This window comes from Papio anubis, chromosome 5 (assembly GCF_008728515.1).
Source record: "Papio anubis isolate 15944 chromosome 5, Panubis1.0, whole genome shotgun sequence".
Lineage (NCBI taxonomy): Eukaryota > Metazoa > Chordata > Mammalia > Primates > Cercopithecidae > Papio > Papio anubis.
In genome coordinates, this window is record NC_044980.1 from 128687242 (window position 1) to 128700132 (window position 12891).

The 12891-nt window shown below is 37.9% G+C and overlaps 1 protein-coding gene across 1 annotated transcript; it reads right to left on the bottom strand.

The window, feature by feature from the left end:
• Positions 1–3297: 3297 nt before the first annotated feature.
• LECT2 (leukocyte cell derived chemotaxin 2) lies at positions 3298–11041 on the bottom strand. The gene is given in 4 exon segments (XM_003900125.5): positions 3298–3516; positions 7242–7387; positions 8891–8987; positions 10792–11041. Coding segments are annotated over 4 exon segments (456 nt in total). The 5' UTR covers positions 10838–11041; the 3' UTR covers positions 3298–3349.
• Positions 11042–12891: the final 1850 nt, after the last annotated feature.

A 12891-nucleotide genomic window follows, 5' to 3' on the forward strand; every position in this document is an offset into this window, starting at 1 on the left:
ACATGCCTGAATGGTCAGGTGATAGAATGCCAGTGGAGTTTGCACTGAGGATAGTGGAGCAAAACAGGGACTAGAAAAGGGAGGTTGGGGGTGAGTTTTTCCTCATTGTCGACTAGTATGGAGAGATGATGAGTACCATTGGCCTCTTCTACTTAGAATGAGAAGTTGCTGCTCTAAATCGTGCTTTTAGTGGCCCAGTAGTTGAACCTAGTGAACTAAGCACTATAATGAATCTTAGAGCAAAACTCAGAGTAACTCTAAGTTCATGAACTCATGTAAATTACCTTGATTGGCCTGACTTACTGGGTAAGTAAATGGAAGAGTAAAACATTTCTACAACAGCCAAAAACAAGACAAGAACTTACAGAGTATTTTTAATGTTTTATCTAATGAAAATGTCTTTACTTTGGAAGTCTGTGAAAAGTACTGTTTATTTAAAACTAGTGGATTCTAGATAAAGGAATTTGACATTAGATGAATTTCAAACTTTAGTCTTTGGAGAATATTTTAGTTCTGTAAGCAAACTTTTTCATATTAAAAACATTTACATTTGTTAGGTGATTCTGGAGAAGTTTGGATAATTTTGTGGGCAAAAATTTGGTAAATAGAGAGAGTGGGAGAAAGGTCTTACTGTTTGTGCTGAAGAAACACAAAAATAGGATGCTCATATTTTTTGTTTTTCCTTCCTTGTGATCCTTGCTGGCCTCATTTGTATTGTACCGAATATGGGAGAGGTGAGGCAGGAGACAAGCCAGTTTTTCATGGGTATTTATTATTATGAATAACATGTCACAGAGGCAATAGGCATGTGATTACTGTAATATGCCACTGAGTGTGATAAATGTCAAATGCATGCAAGGATTCTTCCCTTTGTAGCCTGGCCTCTCAGATTGGCCACTTATCTCCTTTTTCTTCTATTAAATTTATCTCTTGCAGATAAAACATTTTCAAAGTAAATATTGATTTTATTCACATTATTAATGTGTAGCTATCAAACTTGACAGAATATTTAATATCACAATTTTTGAAGTGTATATTATCATCATGGTTACTAATGAAAAGTAAGTTTCTCCGTACTATTACCCCTCCGTCATTCAAATCTTTATAATATTTTTATACTTAAGTCAAATGTTTTGACATCCAAACCTAAAAGACAAGCGGGAAAAAACCACGGATTTGTTGTTGCACTAGAGGGCGCCGTATTCCAGTTCTTCCTGAGAAAGAAGTCCTTTGGTCCAAAGTTTGCATTTCCATTGAGCAGATGCTGAGGGGAAGGCAATGTCCCTGCTCTACCTTGAGGAATTTCACCATTCCAGGTCATGAGTCTGGTTTTTAAAACAATATCCATATCCACCTGTGTTTTGCCTCCTAAATAATCAGAAGGATGATTATTTAGAAAACTAAGCATAGATTTTGTTGTTCAAATATTTCAGAGCTTCTTTTAAAATTGCCTTTAAGAGCTGATGTGGTATTTCCTTTTTGTGTGCCCTCAATGGAGTACAGCATTTATTTTTTGAAAGCCAAATTTCTGGAAACAACTTAAAGTTATTTGGTACCAAGGAGATGCAGATTCAAATCAGATAGTGCTAGATATGGTTTGCCATTGAAAGTAATGGCAAAACCCGTGATTACTTTTGCACCAACCTAGTAGATCTAAGAAGGTGCTAATTGTATGACGTAGATTCTCAACTACCTGAGAGTCATCAATCATGATAACTCTTTCTTCCTGGCCACCCACTGCAAGTCTTGTTGCTTCTGTGACATGTTATTCATAATAATAAATGCCCATGAAATCACCTCCCAACTGCAAAACTACAGCACTGGTAGTAAGTTAAATCTTTCTGTGTGATCTAGTTATGAGTTAACTAGAGTTCATTATTTTCTTGCTTCCCTTTTTATATGATTTTGTTATATAAAAAGGAAATTGTATTTTAATTTTATAAAAAGAATATCATGTGTTATGTGATCTTCTGGACTTTTGTAAACTTAAAATCATATTGCCATGATTCATTCAGGTCATTATGTTTAGCTGAAGTTCATTTATTGTGACTGCTGTCAACTATTACATTCTATAACTTTGAGATTATTTATTGATTTCACTGTTGATGGTCATTTGGGTCATTGAAGGTTTTGCTGTGAAAAATAGTGATACCATGAACGTTCTCGTACATATGTCCAGATACACAAATGCAACCATTTCTCTAACAATAAACTTCAGTTAATTATGTTTTCCTCTAAAAATCTACACATAAGAATGTAATCGTTCGCTGGCGTTTTCTGCATTCCAAACAAATTTAAGCAGAAATTCATGAAGAAAGTTTCCAGAATGATTAGTTCAACGTATTCATTTTCTTACCGACTGGCTAAACTCTTAAGGAGCCAGAATTATTTCTGGTGCTTTGGACATTTGTATGGTCTTGTTTCCTCTTAGTACCTGTTGTCAATGTAACTAACACAGAATAACATAGCTATAATACAATGATGTGTAGAAATAAGTAGCTGTAATATGCATATGGCTAGATGAAGTTGACAGGCCCAGTTCCATGAGACACTTCAGATAAAGGTAGGCCTCATTCTCATTCTAGTCCTTCCTGTAGTGCCGCCTCACTGAAATCTGGAATATGTTTTCCTGGACTGCCATCATTCATAATCATGTGGGCGAGTGTGGATGGAAATACCAGCAAATCCTTTATTATCCAGGAAAGCAGCTCTCTCTACAACCAATATGATAAACCTAAGGATACTGCTGAGAGTCTACTACCTAAACTCAACGTATTCTTTGAATATGTATTGAATGTATACTAAATCTAGCATTGTAAACCACTCACTGTTCTTGTACCATAGAAACACTTTCAGGCTTTTTCTTATTTTCAAGCAGAAAGGTTGCTAGTTTTAGAGGTGTCAAAAATGCAGCCTGGCCCAGCTTAAGTTCCCTTGTTTATTTATCTTCGATCTTCAGGACTGAGAAATCTAAAAAACAAAACCACTCAGATTCCTTGGGTGACAGAAAGATCAAAGAGCCTGAAGAAACCAGTTCACTCGAACATCAGAGTGACAATGAGTTAAAATCAAAATGTTTTCTTTCTCACACTTATCATGTTTCTATTTAAACTCAAATTTCCTTTTTTAATTAAAAAAATTGTGTGGGTACACAAGTGTATACATATATGAGGTACGTGAGATTTTTTGATACAAGCACGCAATGTATAATAACCAAGTCCTGGAAAATGGAGTATCCATCCCTTCATGCATTTTTCCTTTGTGAATACAAATTTCTTGAAGAGCGGGGTATGCATCCAGGTTTTTAAGATGACTTTTTATTTTGAAGATCTGACCATTGGCCTTCCATTTACAGGTATGCAGTAGGGTCACTCAAGTCACAGTTTTCAATGTGCACGTGCGACTGTATGCCAGGATAAACTTTCTGCAAGGGCAATAGAGTTCCAAGTTTTTCTCCCTTCTTAACAGGACCTTTATACTTAATTGGCTTAATGTAGAACATTTTGACACAAAAACCTAAAAGAAAATAAGTATAATTATTTATCTGGGCTTCAGTAACCTTGAATCTGAAATTTAAAAAATAACAAATGGACAAAAAATAAAAAATCAAAAATAAAGTTGAATGAACTCCAGAGAGGAATAGATGAGAATGACAGAATGATATTAAAAAGGAAGACTAAATTACAAGATGCCAAAGGAAGAATAGATTCAAATGAAATGCTAATAAAGGCATTGAAGAATAATGGCAGGAAAATACTAGCTAGTTAGAAAAGGTGAACCCTGAACAAAGTCAGCTCCAAGACATATTCTGATGAAATTATTGGACTTTAAAGGAAAATGGAAATAACTGGAACAAAAATACAAACCTTGCTAAATATCAAAAGAACTAAAAAGGCAAAGACCCAAGTAGAGAAATAGAGTGCAATACAATAATTATAAAATAAAATGATGGTGTTGGGTACAAATATAGGAGTCATATCTGTAAATGTGAATGGCCTTATCTTGTCTATTAAAAAATGTCCCATTGGGTTGAAAAGCAAACCCCAATTTAATGCTGTATGGAATAAAACACAGCGATTGAAAAGGCTGAAAGTGAAGAGCTGGACAAAGATTTGCCAAGCAAATGGACGAAGATTTGCCAAGCAATAAGAAAGCAAGGGCTATCGTCCTGTTACCAGAGTGGAAATCAGGCCAAAAGGTATTGAAACAAGACAAAGGAAGATAATATAAGAGAGTAAATGCCCCAAGTCACAGTGAAGATACAACAGTTACATCTATCCATGCACTAAATAACAGGTCATCTATATAAAGCAGAGACTACAAGAGACGCCAGGAGACATAGATAGAAACCTACCAATAATAGACTTTAATACACTACTGGCACTGCAAACCGGTCAAGTGAGCATAAAAATAAGGCTGTAAAATTATGCTGTCCAATATGGTAGCCACTAGCCACATGTGGTTATTCAGTACTTGAAAGGCAGTTAATCTGAATTGAGATGTGCTTTAATGGTAAAGTACACAGTGGATTTTGAAGACTTAGCATTTAAAATTGTAAAATATCTCAATACTTTTTGTATTACATATCGATATACTTTGAAAATATTGAGTTAAATAAAATACTAAAATACCATGTTTTTTTACTTCAATGTGGCTAATAGAAACTACTCGCTCTGTGTCCCAGGCTGGAGTGCAGTGGCACGATCTCGGCTCACTGCAGGCTCGGCCTCCCGGGTTCACACCATTCTCCTGCCTCAGCCTCCCGAGTGTCTGAGGGACTGCAGGCGCCTGCCACCACACCAAGTTTATTTTCTGTATTTTTTAGCCACCACACCAAGCTTATTTTTTGTATTTTTTAGTAGAGACGGGGTTTCACCGTGTTAGACAGGATGGTCTTGATCCCTTGACCTCGTGATCCACCCGCCTCGGCCTCCCAAAGTGCTGGGATTACAGGCATGAGCCACCACGCCCGGCCGAAAATTTGAAATTATATACATGACTTCTGTTATATTTCTATTGGATAGTTCTGCTGTTGAAGAGCTAAAACTCCCATCAGGTAGGTTTTATGAATAAATATTAAAAGATGTGCAAGATCTCTACGCTGAAAACTACAACAACCATTAATATAAGAGTGAAGGAAGACATAAGTAAGTGGAGGATATAATATGTTCATTGATTGGAGGACTCACTACTTTAAAAATATCAGTTCTCAATTTGATCTGTATATTTACTGTAGATTTAGTCAGAGCCCTGGCAGGATTTTTGGTGGAAATTAACAAACAGATTCTGTTTGGAAATGCAGATAACCAAGAACTGCCAAGGCAGTCTGAAAGAAGAAGAAAGTCAATTCCAATTCTGCATTCTGAAACTGGGGAAATAGCCTCTTGGTAGTTTGGAGGATGCACTGGGCTCACTGTAAGATGGAGTGAAAAGCTCTGTAGCACTGTAAGATAGCTAGTGAAAAGCTACATTGACCACCTGACTATAAGCCCCTACTTTATAGTCTGGTGAATCACAGTGGCCTTTTAGATCTCCAGGAATTAGTGTCAGTTTTGAGCAAGTGTCCAATAATCTCTGAAGAGCCTAATTATTTCTTCCCCAATGTGCTGTCATCCTGCTAAACCATTGCAGGTCCCTTTGGGGGTGGCTAGAAGTAAGGTTTACAGTATAAATTTTTGGCTGCACGGCAGGACCCTTGTGCAAAAGGACTGAGCCTCCCTTTCTTTCAAGAGGCTCTGGGACTGAACCAATTCAAGCCTGGGAATTTATTGGGAATTGGAACCCATTATTGTGATGACTGAAGTCAGCATTTTGTTCATCAGACCTGGAGCATTTCCATTCACACAAGTCCAATAAGGCTTTAGTTGGCTGCTCATCTATTCAGTTCTAGGGTCACCGTGATTACTAGCCAATGTCACAAATCTCTGCAGTTTAGACGAATCTGATTACTACTGCTCTCACTGACCTTGGCATTAACTGTTAAGCACCACTTCAGAGGACCCAGTTCAATGGCAGAAGTTTCCCTTGCGACGTTGGGCCTAAAGAGGACAACCACTATATAGCTCCTCAAGGATGTGGGTTCCCTCACAAGATGCCTCTCACAGCCTTGGTGAGGAGAGTCTCCTCTGGACTCACTCCCAATGGGAATGCATATATATGTTCGTTAAAAGGTATAAGAAAGTTCGCAGCCGCAATTTTATAATCGCCTAAAACTGGAAACTACCCAAAAGTCCGTCTGAGGAAGAATGGAGAAATGGATGAAAATATATGCATATAATGGAATATCATGCATCAGAAAAAAATGTGGATACAAAAATATTAATCACATAATCATGATGTGGAATGAAAGAAGACCCACAAAAAAGAGTGAATGCTGTTTAATTCTATACCATTTTTAGAAACAGGGAGAACTAATACATGGTGTTAGGACTTGGGATGGTGATTATCTTGCTGGGAATAATGACTAAATGGTAGCACAAGGGATCTCCAGGATGTGGGTGATGTTCTTTTTCTTGATCTGGGTGCTGATTACACAGGTATATTTGCTTTTTGAAATTCACGGAGCTACACATGGATGTGTAGTGCACTTTTATGTGTGTATTTTATACGTTGGTGGAGTAACCGAACAACAAAGCCAATATCTGGAGTACCAGGAGACCTAGCTTTACCTAAAACTTAGAAGCTTTCAAAAATATTTCACATTCGACTCTTGGAGAAATGCCAGCATTTATGATTTGTGGGATTTGAGTAAATGCAAGTATCTATCCATTATGGTTAGCATTGCTGAAAGTGGCTTCGTTTATAGATTGTTAAGCAAAACCACATGGGTCACAGGAAGGAATGCCTCCAATCAGCTGTGGGGTTTCACGGAGTGTGTGCGTGAAGCAGAAGTTTTCAAAGAAAATGGTGAAACATCCTTGAAAGTGCCTCAGCTGGGAGAGGATCAGAAAAAATATCTATCGGGTACTATGCTTATTACCTGGGTGGCAAAATAATCTGTACACCAAATGTCTGTGACATGTGGTTTACCTATATAACAAATGTGAACATGTACCCCTGAACCTTAAATAAAAGTTTTTTAAAAAACGCATCAGCTAATTTGGGTACACTCTATATTCTTTCTGTTCTAGGTTGTATCATTTTGAAAGAAGTACAAAATCTCTATGTATGGAACCTGCATTAAATAAATAAACATCAACATGTCCAGTAGACACCCCAGGTATAGACTCCACCTCTCTTACCTCTTCCAGATATTCGAACACCATTATTGATAGCATTTTTGTTTTGATAAGGTTTCTCCTGGCCCACAATCATTCCAGTGAATGGTGCATACACAGTAGATCCAGCAGAGCACAAGATGTCCACACCCTGGTGAGGCCTCTGACTTCTAGGATGTAAATAAGAATGAACAGACTGAGGAGCTGCCCTGGGGAGCTTTACTGCCCAGGAACATGGTGTTAGCCCACTGTTTCCAGACGAGGTACCAAAGCTTGAAGCTGCCAGAACATGTTGGGCTGTCCCAGGATGCCTCACTCTGTTTAGGCCAATTTTAACCTCCCTCCCTGCAGGTGCTAATAACCATGTTATAAAGATGAAAGCATTTAAAATGGTACTTGATACATAGTAAGCTTTAAACAAGTATTAACCACTATTATTTTATGGCATTTGGGGGGAATGAGGCAATCCATGTAAGTGCATTTTCTAGATACCTAGATCTTGACGTCTTCAAGCCCACTTTGAAAACAGCTGGCTTTTTATGGGAACTTATCATAAAAGTATCACATGTTACCCTCCTCTTATTTTTCTCGCAGTGATCTAGAAAAGTGATTGTAAATACCACTTACTATATATGGTATTTTAATACAGCGTGTGATACCTCCTGGGTTTATTAAAGTGCATGGAGCCCAAACCAAACTATTCCAGATCGTGAGGTGCCTTGAGTTCATCTTAGCAGCCCCTCAGCTCTTGCTTCCCGCTGCTGTCACTATGCCTGCTCTCACCAGCCTTCTAATAGGCTTCTAATAGGCTGTTGTCTGAACGATCAGATTTACCAGGATTGCTACAATTATATACAAAGCAACACTGAGTAGGCTCAAGACAAAAGCCAAGAAGTTACTGTATCAATCAAGTGCATAAACTTTACAGTATGAGCTGAGTTAAAATTTAGGCAATTCAGGGGACGTTTCCCATATTTCCCTTCTTAGTCCTGTTTCAGTATTTGAGGTTGCTTTGTAAGTTGTATCTGTATATGTGAGAGTTCCCCTCTAGTTAGGACGGAGATCAGTGAAATGACTGGACACATGGCTATTTCACTAGAAAGTGGCACCCCACGTTGATGCTGGGTATAACTGAAAATTCAGGAGTGTGACCCTCATTGTCTGGAAGAGATAGTGGTGCTCTCTCGCCTGCTTAGAGTCAGCCTCTAATATTCAACCTCCAGAACCTGGGCCAGTAACAGCGTAGTTTGGTGGGAAGAGGAACCAAAAGCCTGAATTCAGGCCCAGCCTTCACCATCTCCAACTGTGCTTGGCAGGTCCCTTAATGCTTTGGCACCTCAGTTCAAGTTTCTCTTCTATAAAATGGGATAGTCGTGTTTGATACCCCTTTGGAAAAACCAAGTGAGGTAAGTTAATGTGTGAAGACATTCAGAAGGAAAACTGTGTTTGCTCCCTGCTCTTTTCCTTCTTCCACATTCTGATCCCAATTCACAGCTCATAATTGAAGCAGAGTTATTGGAAGCTGCTCCAAAGACAGTGATATAACTGGTTACATCTCTGGTTTTTCATGCTGTCAGAACTGTGAGCCCTTGAGGCAACCAACGATGGGCAAGGACACTGAGAAAAGAGGTTAGGGACCAAAGGGTTGGATGGTTGTTTGTGCAACTTCCTACCTTTAAGCAGAGTACTGTCCACAGCCATGGCGGTCACACATCCGGATCTCGTTGGAAGACTTGCCAGCACATATATTAGCCCATGGCCCTGCCAGTGCTAAAAAGGAGAAACATGAGAGCAGAGCTCCTGGCCTCAGACATTCCCTATCTCCATTTGCCTTATCAGTCACACAGTGGATCCTGACAATTCTGTTTTCACTGTAGTTTTCCCCAAACTTTATGTATTTGTGGGAAGGTCATCTTTCCAGAATTTTATATCCTGATTCAGATGTAAAATTGGTTTTTTCCCGGGCCACAGAATTCTGCTTTGTTATGTTAGAGCATTAGTGAATACAACTTTTTTTTTTGAATCGAAGTCTCACTCTGTTGCCAGGCTGGAGTGCAGTGGCATGGTCTCAGCTGACTTCAACCTCTGCCTCCTGGGTTCAAGTGATTCTCCTGCTCCAGCCTCCTGAGTAGCTGCGACTACAGGTGCACACCACCACACCCAGCTAATTTTTGTATTTTTAGTAGAGACGAAGTTTCACTATGTTGGCCAGGATAGTCTTGATCTCTTGACCTCGTGATCTGCCTGCCTCAGCCTCCCAAAGTGCTGGGATTACAGTCATGAGCCACCGCACCCGGCTGAATGTGTCTCTTTATAAGCATTGGCCTCCATCATTATACCTTGCTTCAGATCCATTAGTAAATGGTATAAGTTGTGCTTTTCTATTTTTCTTTGCTCATTATCTGCCATGGGGATCATTATTTTTAGATTAAGCAAAAATAATAAAACAGCATGGCTCAGAAAATAATTTTAGAAATTGTAATTTTGAAATGGTTCTATTAATCAAATCCAAGCAAATGTTTGAATTAAAGGAAAAACGAACTCTGAACTAGCCAAGTTTGTTTAACACTAGATATCTCATACTTGCAAACATGGAAGGGAAGAGGGAGATTGTTAGAAATAATCTGAAATGTTAAACCAATTTAGCCTAGACTGAGATTAGGAGAGGAGGTGGGAAAAGGAGTAGAACCAATTATATGAAAAATTGTGAAACATGGAGGAAGGGCTGCTTTCTCAGCAGACTTGGTGCAAACTTTGTTTTAGGCACAATTCATCTCTTTAGTATAGTAAGCACTTGATAAATGTTCAATTGAATTAAACATCCTGGATTTCTGGTGTTAACATTCACAGAGAGATACAGTAAGCACACTCAACCTTGCACTTTGAAACAAACAAGCAAAAGCAAGAGTCTGGTAATTTGACTATTGATTTTATTTAAAGACATTTTACTCTTCATTAATACCTATGCTGTGAAGAGAAGCTACAGAATATGGCCATTAAGCCTCTTCTTTAAAATACTTTTAAAAGATGGGTTTCAAAAGTTTTATGCCTTGGAGCCAAGCTCCAAATCAACACCTTGATCAAGATATAATCCCATCAGTTTGGCAACTAATCTTTATCCTTGGGAATTGAGGCAAATATCAGACAGTGTAGTAATTTATGCACCTTTTCTCCTTCTCTGAGTATTAAGGGAGCATTCCCTTTGTCTTAATCCACACCAGTCTCTGTATTAGTATCTGTATCAGAATTTGATTTTGATCAAAATCAGAATCAAATTCTTATATCAACTTTTTATTATCTAGTTTTGTTCTAGTTAAGTCCCAGACCAAAACTGAAAGGCTTTGTAATGTCTTCTCAACCCACTATTATGTTTCCCTCATTAAAGAACCGTAACATTCCATTTAAATTATTTAGAACATCATCAGGACCATGTATCATTCCTGTTTCATTTTTTAATAGCCAAATACACAAGTCTTTGTTGTGATCATGCTATTAATGACTTTTTAATCTTTTTAATCTTCCCCTGAAATCAGTTTTTAAAAATTAACATTCTAAAATTGCACTTTCGACTTACCAGTAGAAATCAGACCAGCCAAAAGGAGGACTTTGGTGGAAAACATCTGGGTTTACTTCCTTTATGTTTCTTCCTCCGATTAGAGTTGCCCCCACACTCTCTTTGAAGAATATTCAAGTTTGAATGAATACTTCCTAGCTATTTAGCCTTAGAATCATGCATCTTTCATTTCTTTAGTGTGAGACACAAAAAATATAAGAGAATGGAGCAAGTCAAGTTCTAATATTCCATGGATAGCTATTTGATTTGCAGGTAGGGCCTATGTAAAAGCCTTTGATCTGAAGAAGCAGCCAATTATATTGGAAACACTGACTAAATATTAACAGAAAATGATGAGGCAAGGTGCATATCGACAGTCTTCTGGGCTGTGGCTTGTAGGAGAATGTTCGTGCGAATGATGGAATATTTAGTGCTGTCTGCTGGTAGATCTTTCTTTTATTTCCTTTAGAGCATGTATTTCAGAAGAAAATTGATCATTAATAATGTATAGCCCTTCATAACATATTCCTTAATATATCGCTTGTTTTTGAATTATCAGTTTAATTATATTTTATCTGTGTAATATTTGCAAATAACTTTAATATTTTAATAAAATTGCCTGCACTTACCTTAAATATGTGATTTTTAAATGTTTTCTTGTTTGTGATATGATAATACCATTAAAAGCATCCATTAATAAAGGAAAAAAGATTAAGTGTAATATAGTCATTGATATGGTTTGGATCTGTGTCCCCACCCAAATCTGATGTTCGATTGTAATTCCTAGTGTTGGAGGTGGGGCCCGGAGAGAGGTGATTGAATTATGGGGCTAGAGTTCTCATGAATGGGTTAGCATCATCCCCTTGGTGCTGTTGTCATGATAGTGAGTGAGTGAGTTATGGTGAGATCTGGTTGTTTAAAAGTGTATAGCACCTCCCCTGTTCTCACTTCCTCGTGCTTTAGCCCTGTAAGACATGCCTGCTTCCCCTTTGCCTTCTGCCATGATTTTCAGTTTCCTGAGACCTCTCAAGAAGCTACCATGCTTTCTGTACAGCCTGCAGAACTGTGAACCAATTAAACCTCTTTTCTTTATATATCACCCAATCTCAGGTATTTCTTTATAGCAATGCAAGAACAGACAAATACAGTCATACAATGGAGTAAAATATAACAATTTAAATGAAAACAATCTATATATATTAACACAGCTAGATCTCTAGATATATGGTTGAATTAAAAAGCTATTTTTAGAATTATATATATAGAGTATACTATTTATGATATTTAAAATCTAAAGACAAAGAAGAATATTAATCTTAGTGAATGCTGTATATATAATAAAAATATGCACAGACTATCTTTAAGATAGTAATTACTTCTGGATAGTGAGAGAAACAAAACTGTGGAAGGATATACAGAGTACATAAACTCTAAAATATTTTATTTCTAAAAAAAAAAATCAGAAGCAAATATGTAAAAATATTAATTTGTTAATTATTGGAGATAGACACATGGATGTTATATTACCCTGAACTTTTCTGGGGACTTAAATTTTCAGTGTGTTTCAAATACATGTTCACAACTCCTTTTTAGCTTACTATTAGATGAGCACCTGGAATTTTCTATGGAAGCTTCCCCATTTAAATTTAGTATCAGTAGCTGTGGGAGATTGGGATTGTGGCCCCCGTTCTTCACCCTCTCTGCGTCCACACCTTTGCCATGTCTCATGGGTGTAAAGGGAACTTTCCTCATCCTTGATTTTGGGTTTAACTGTGTGGCTTTGACCACTAAGATGAGGCAGAAGTGGCAGTGGGTCAGGAAAGCCTGGGTCCTCTGGGGCCTTAGTCTTTGCAAACTCCTTCTGTGTTTTTGCATCGCCGTGAGGCAGATGATCCTGCTGCCCTGGGAAGGGAATGGACGCCACGCAGAGCATGGTTGCCCCCGCAAAACCCAGCCTAGTACACCCTATAAATGTGTGGGCTTAACTGGGTGTCATTGGAAGCCACTGAGTTTTGATGTGGTATGTTACACAACAATAACTAAACGATGCCAATGAGATTATGCACCTAATTGTTTTTGCTTTACAATTGTTTTTGCTTTATGCACCTAATTGTTGATGCA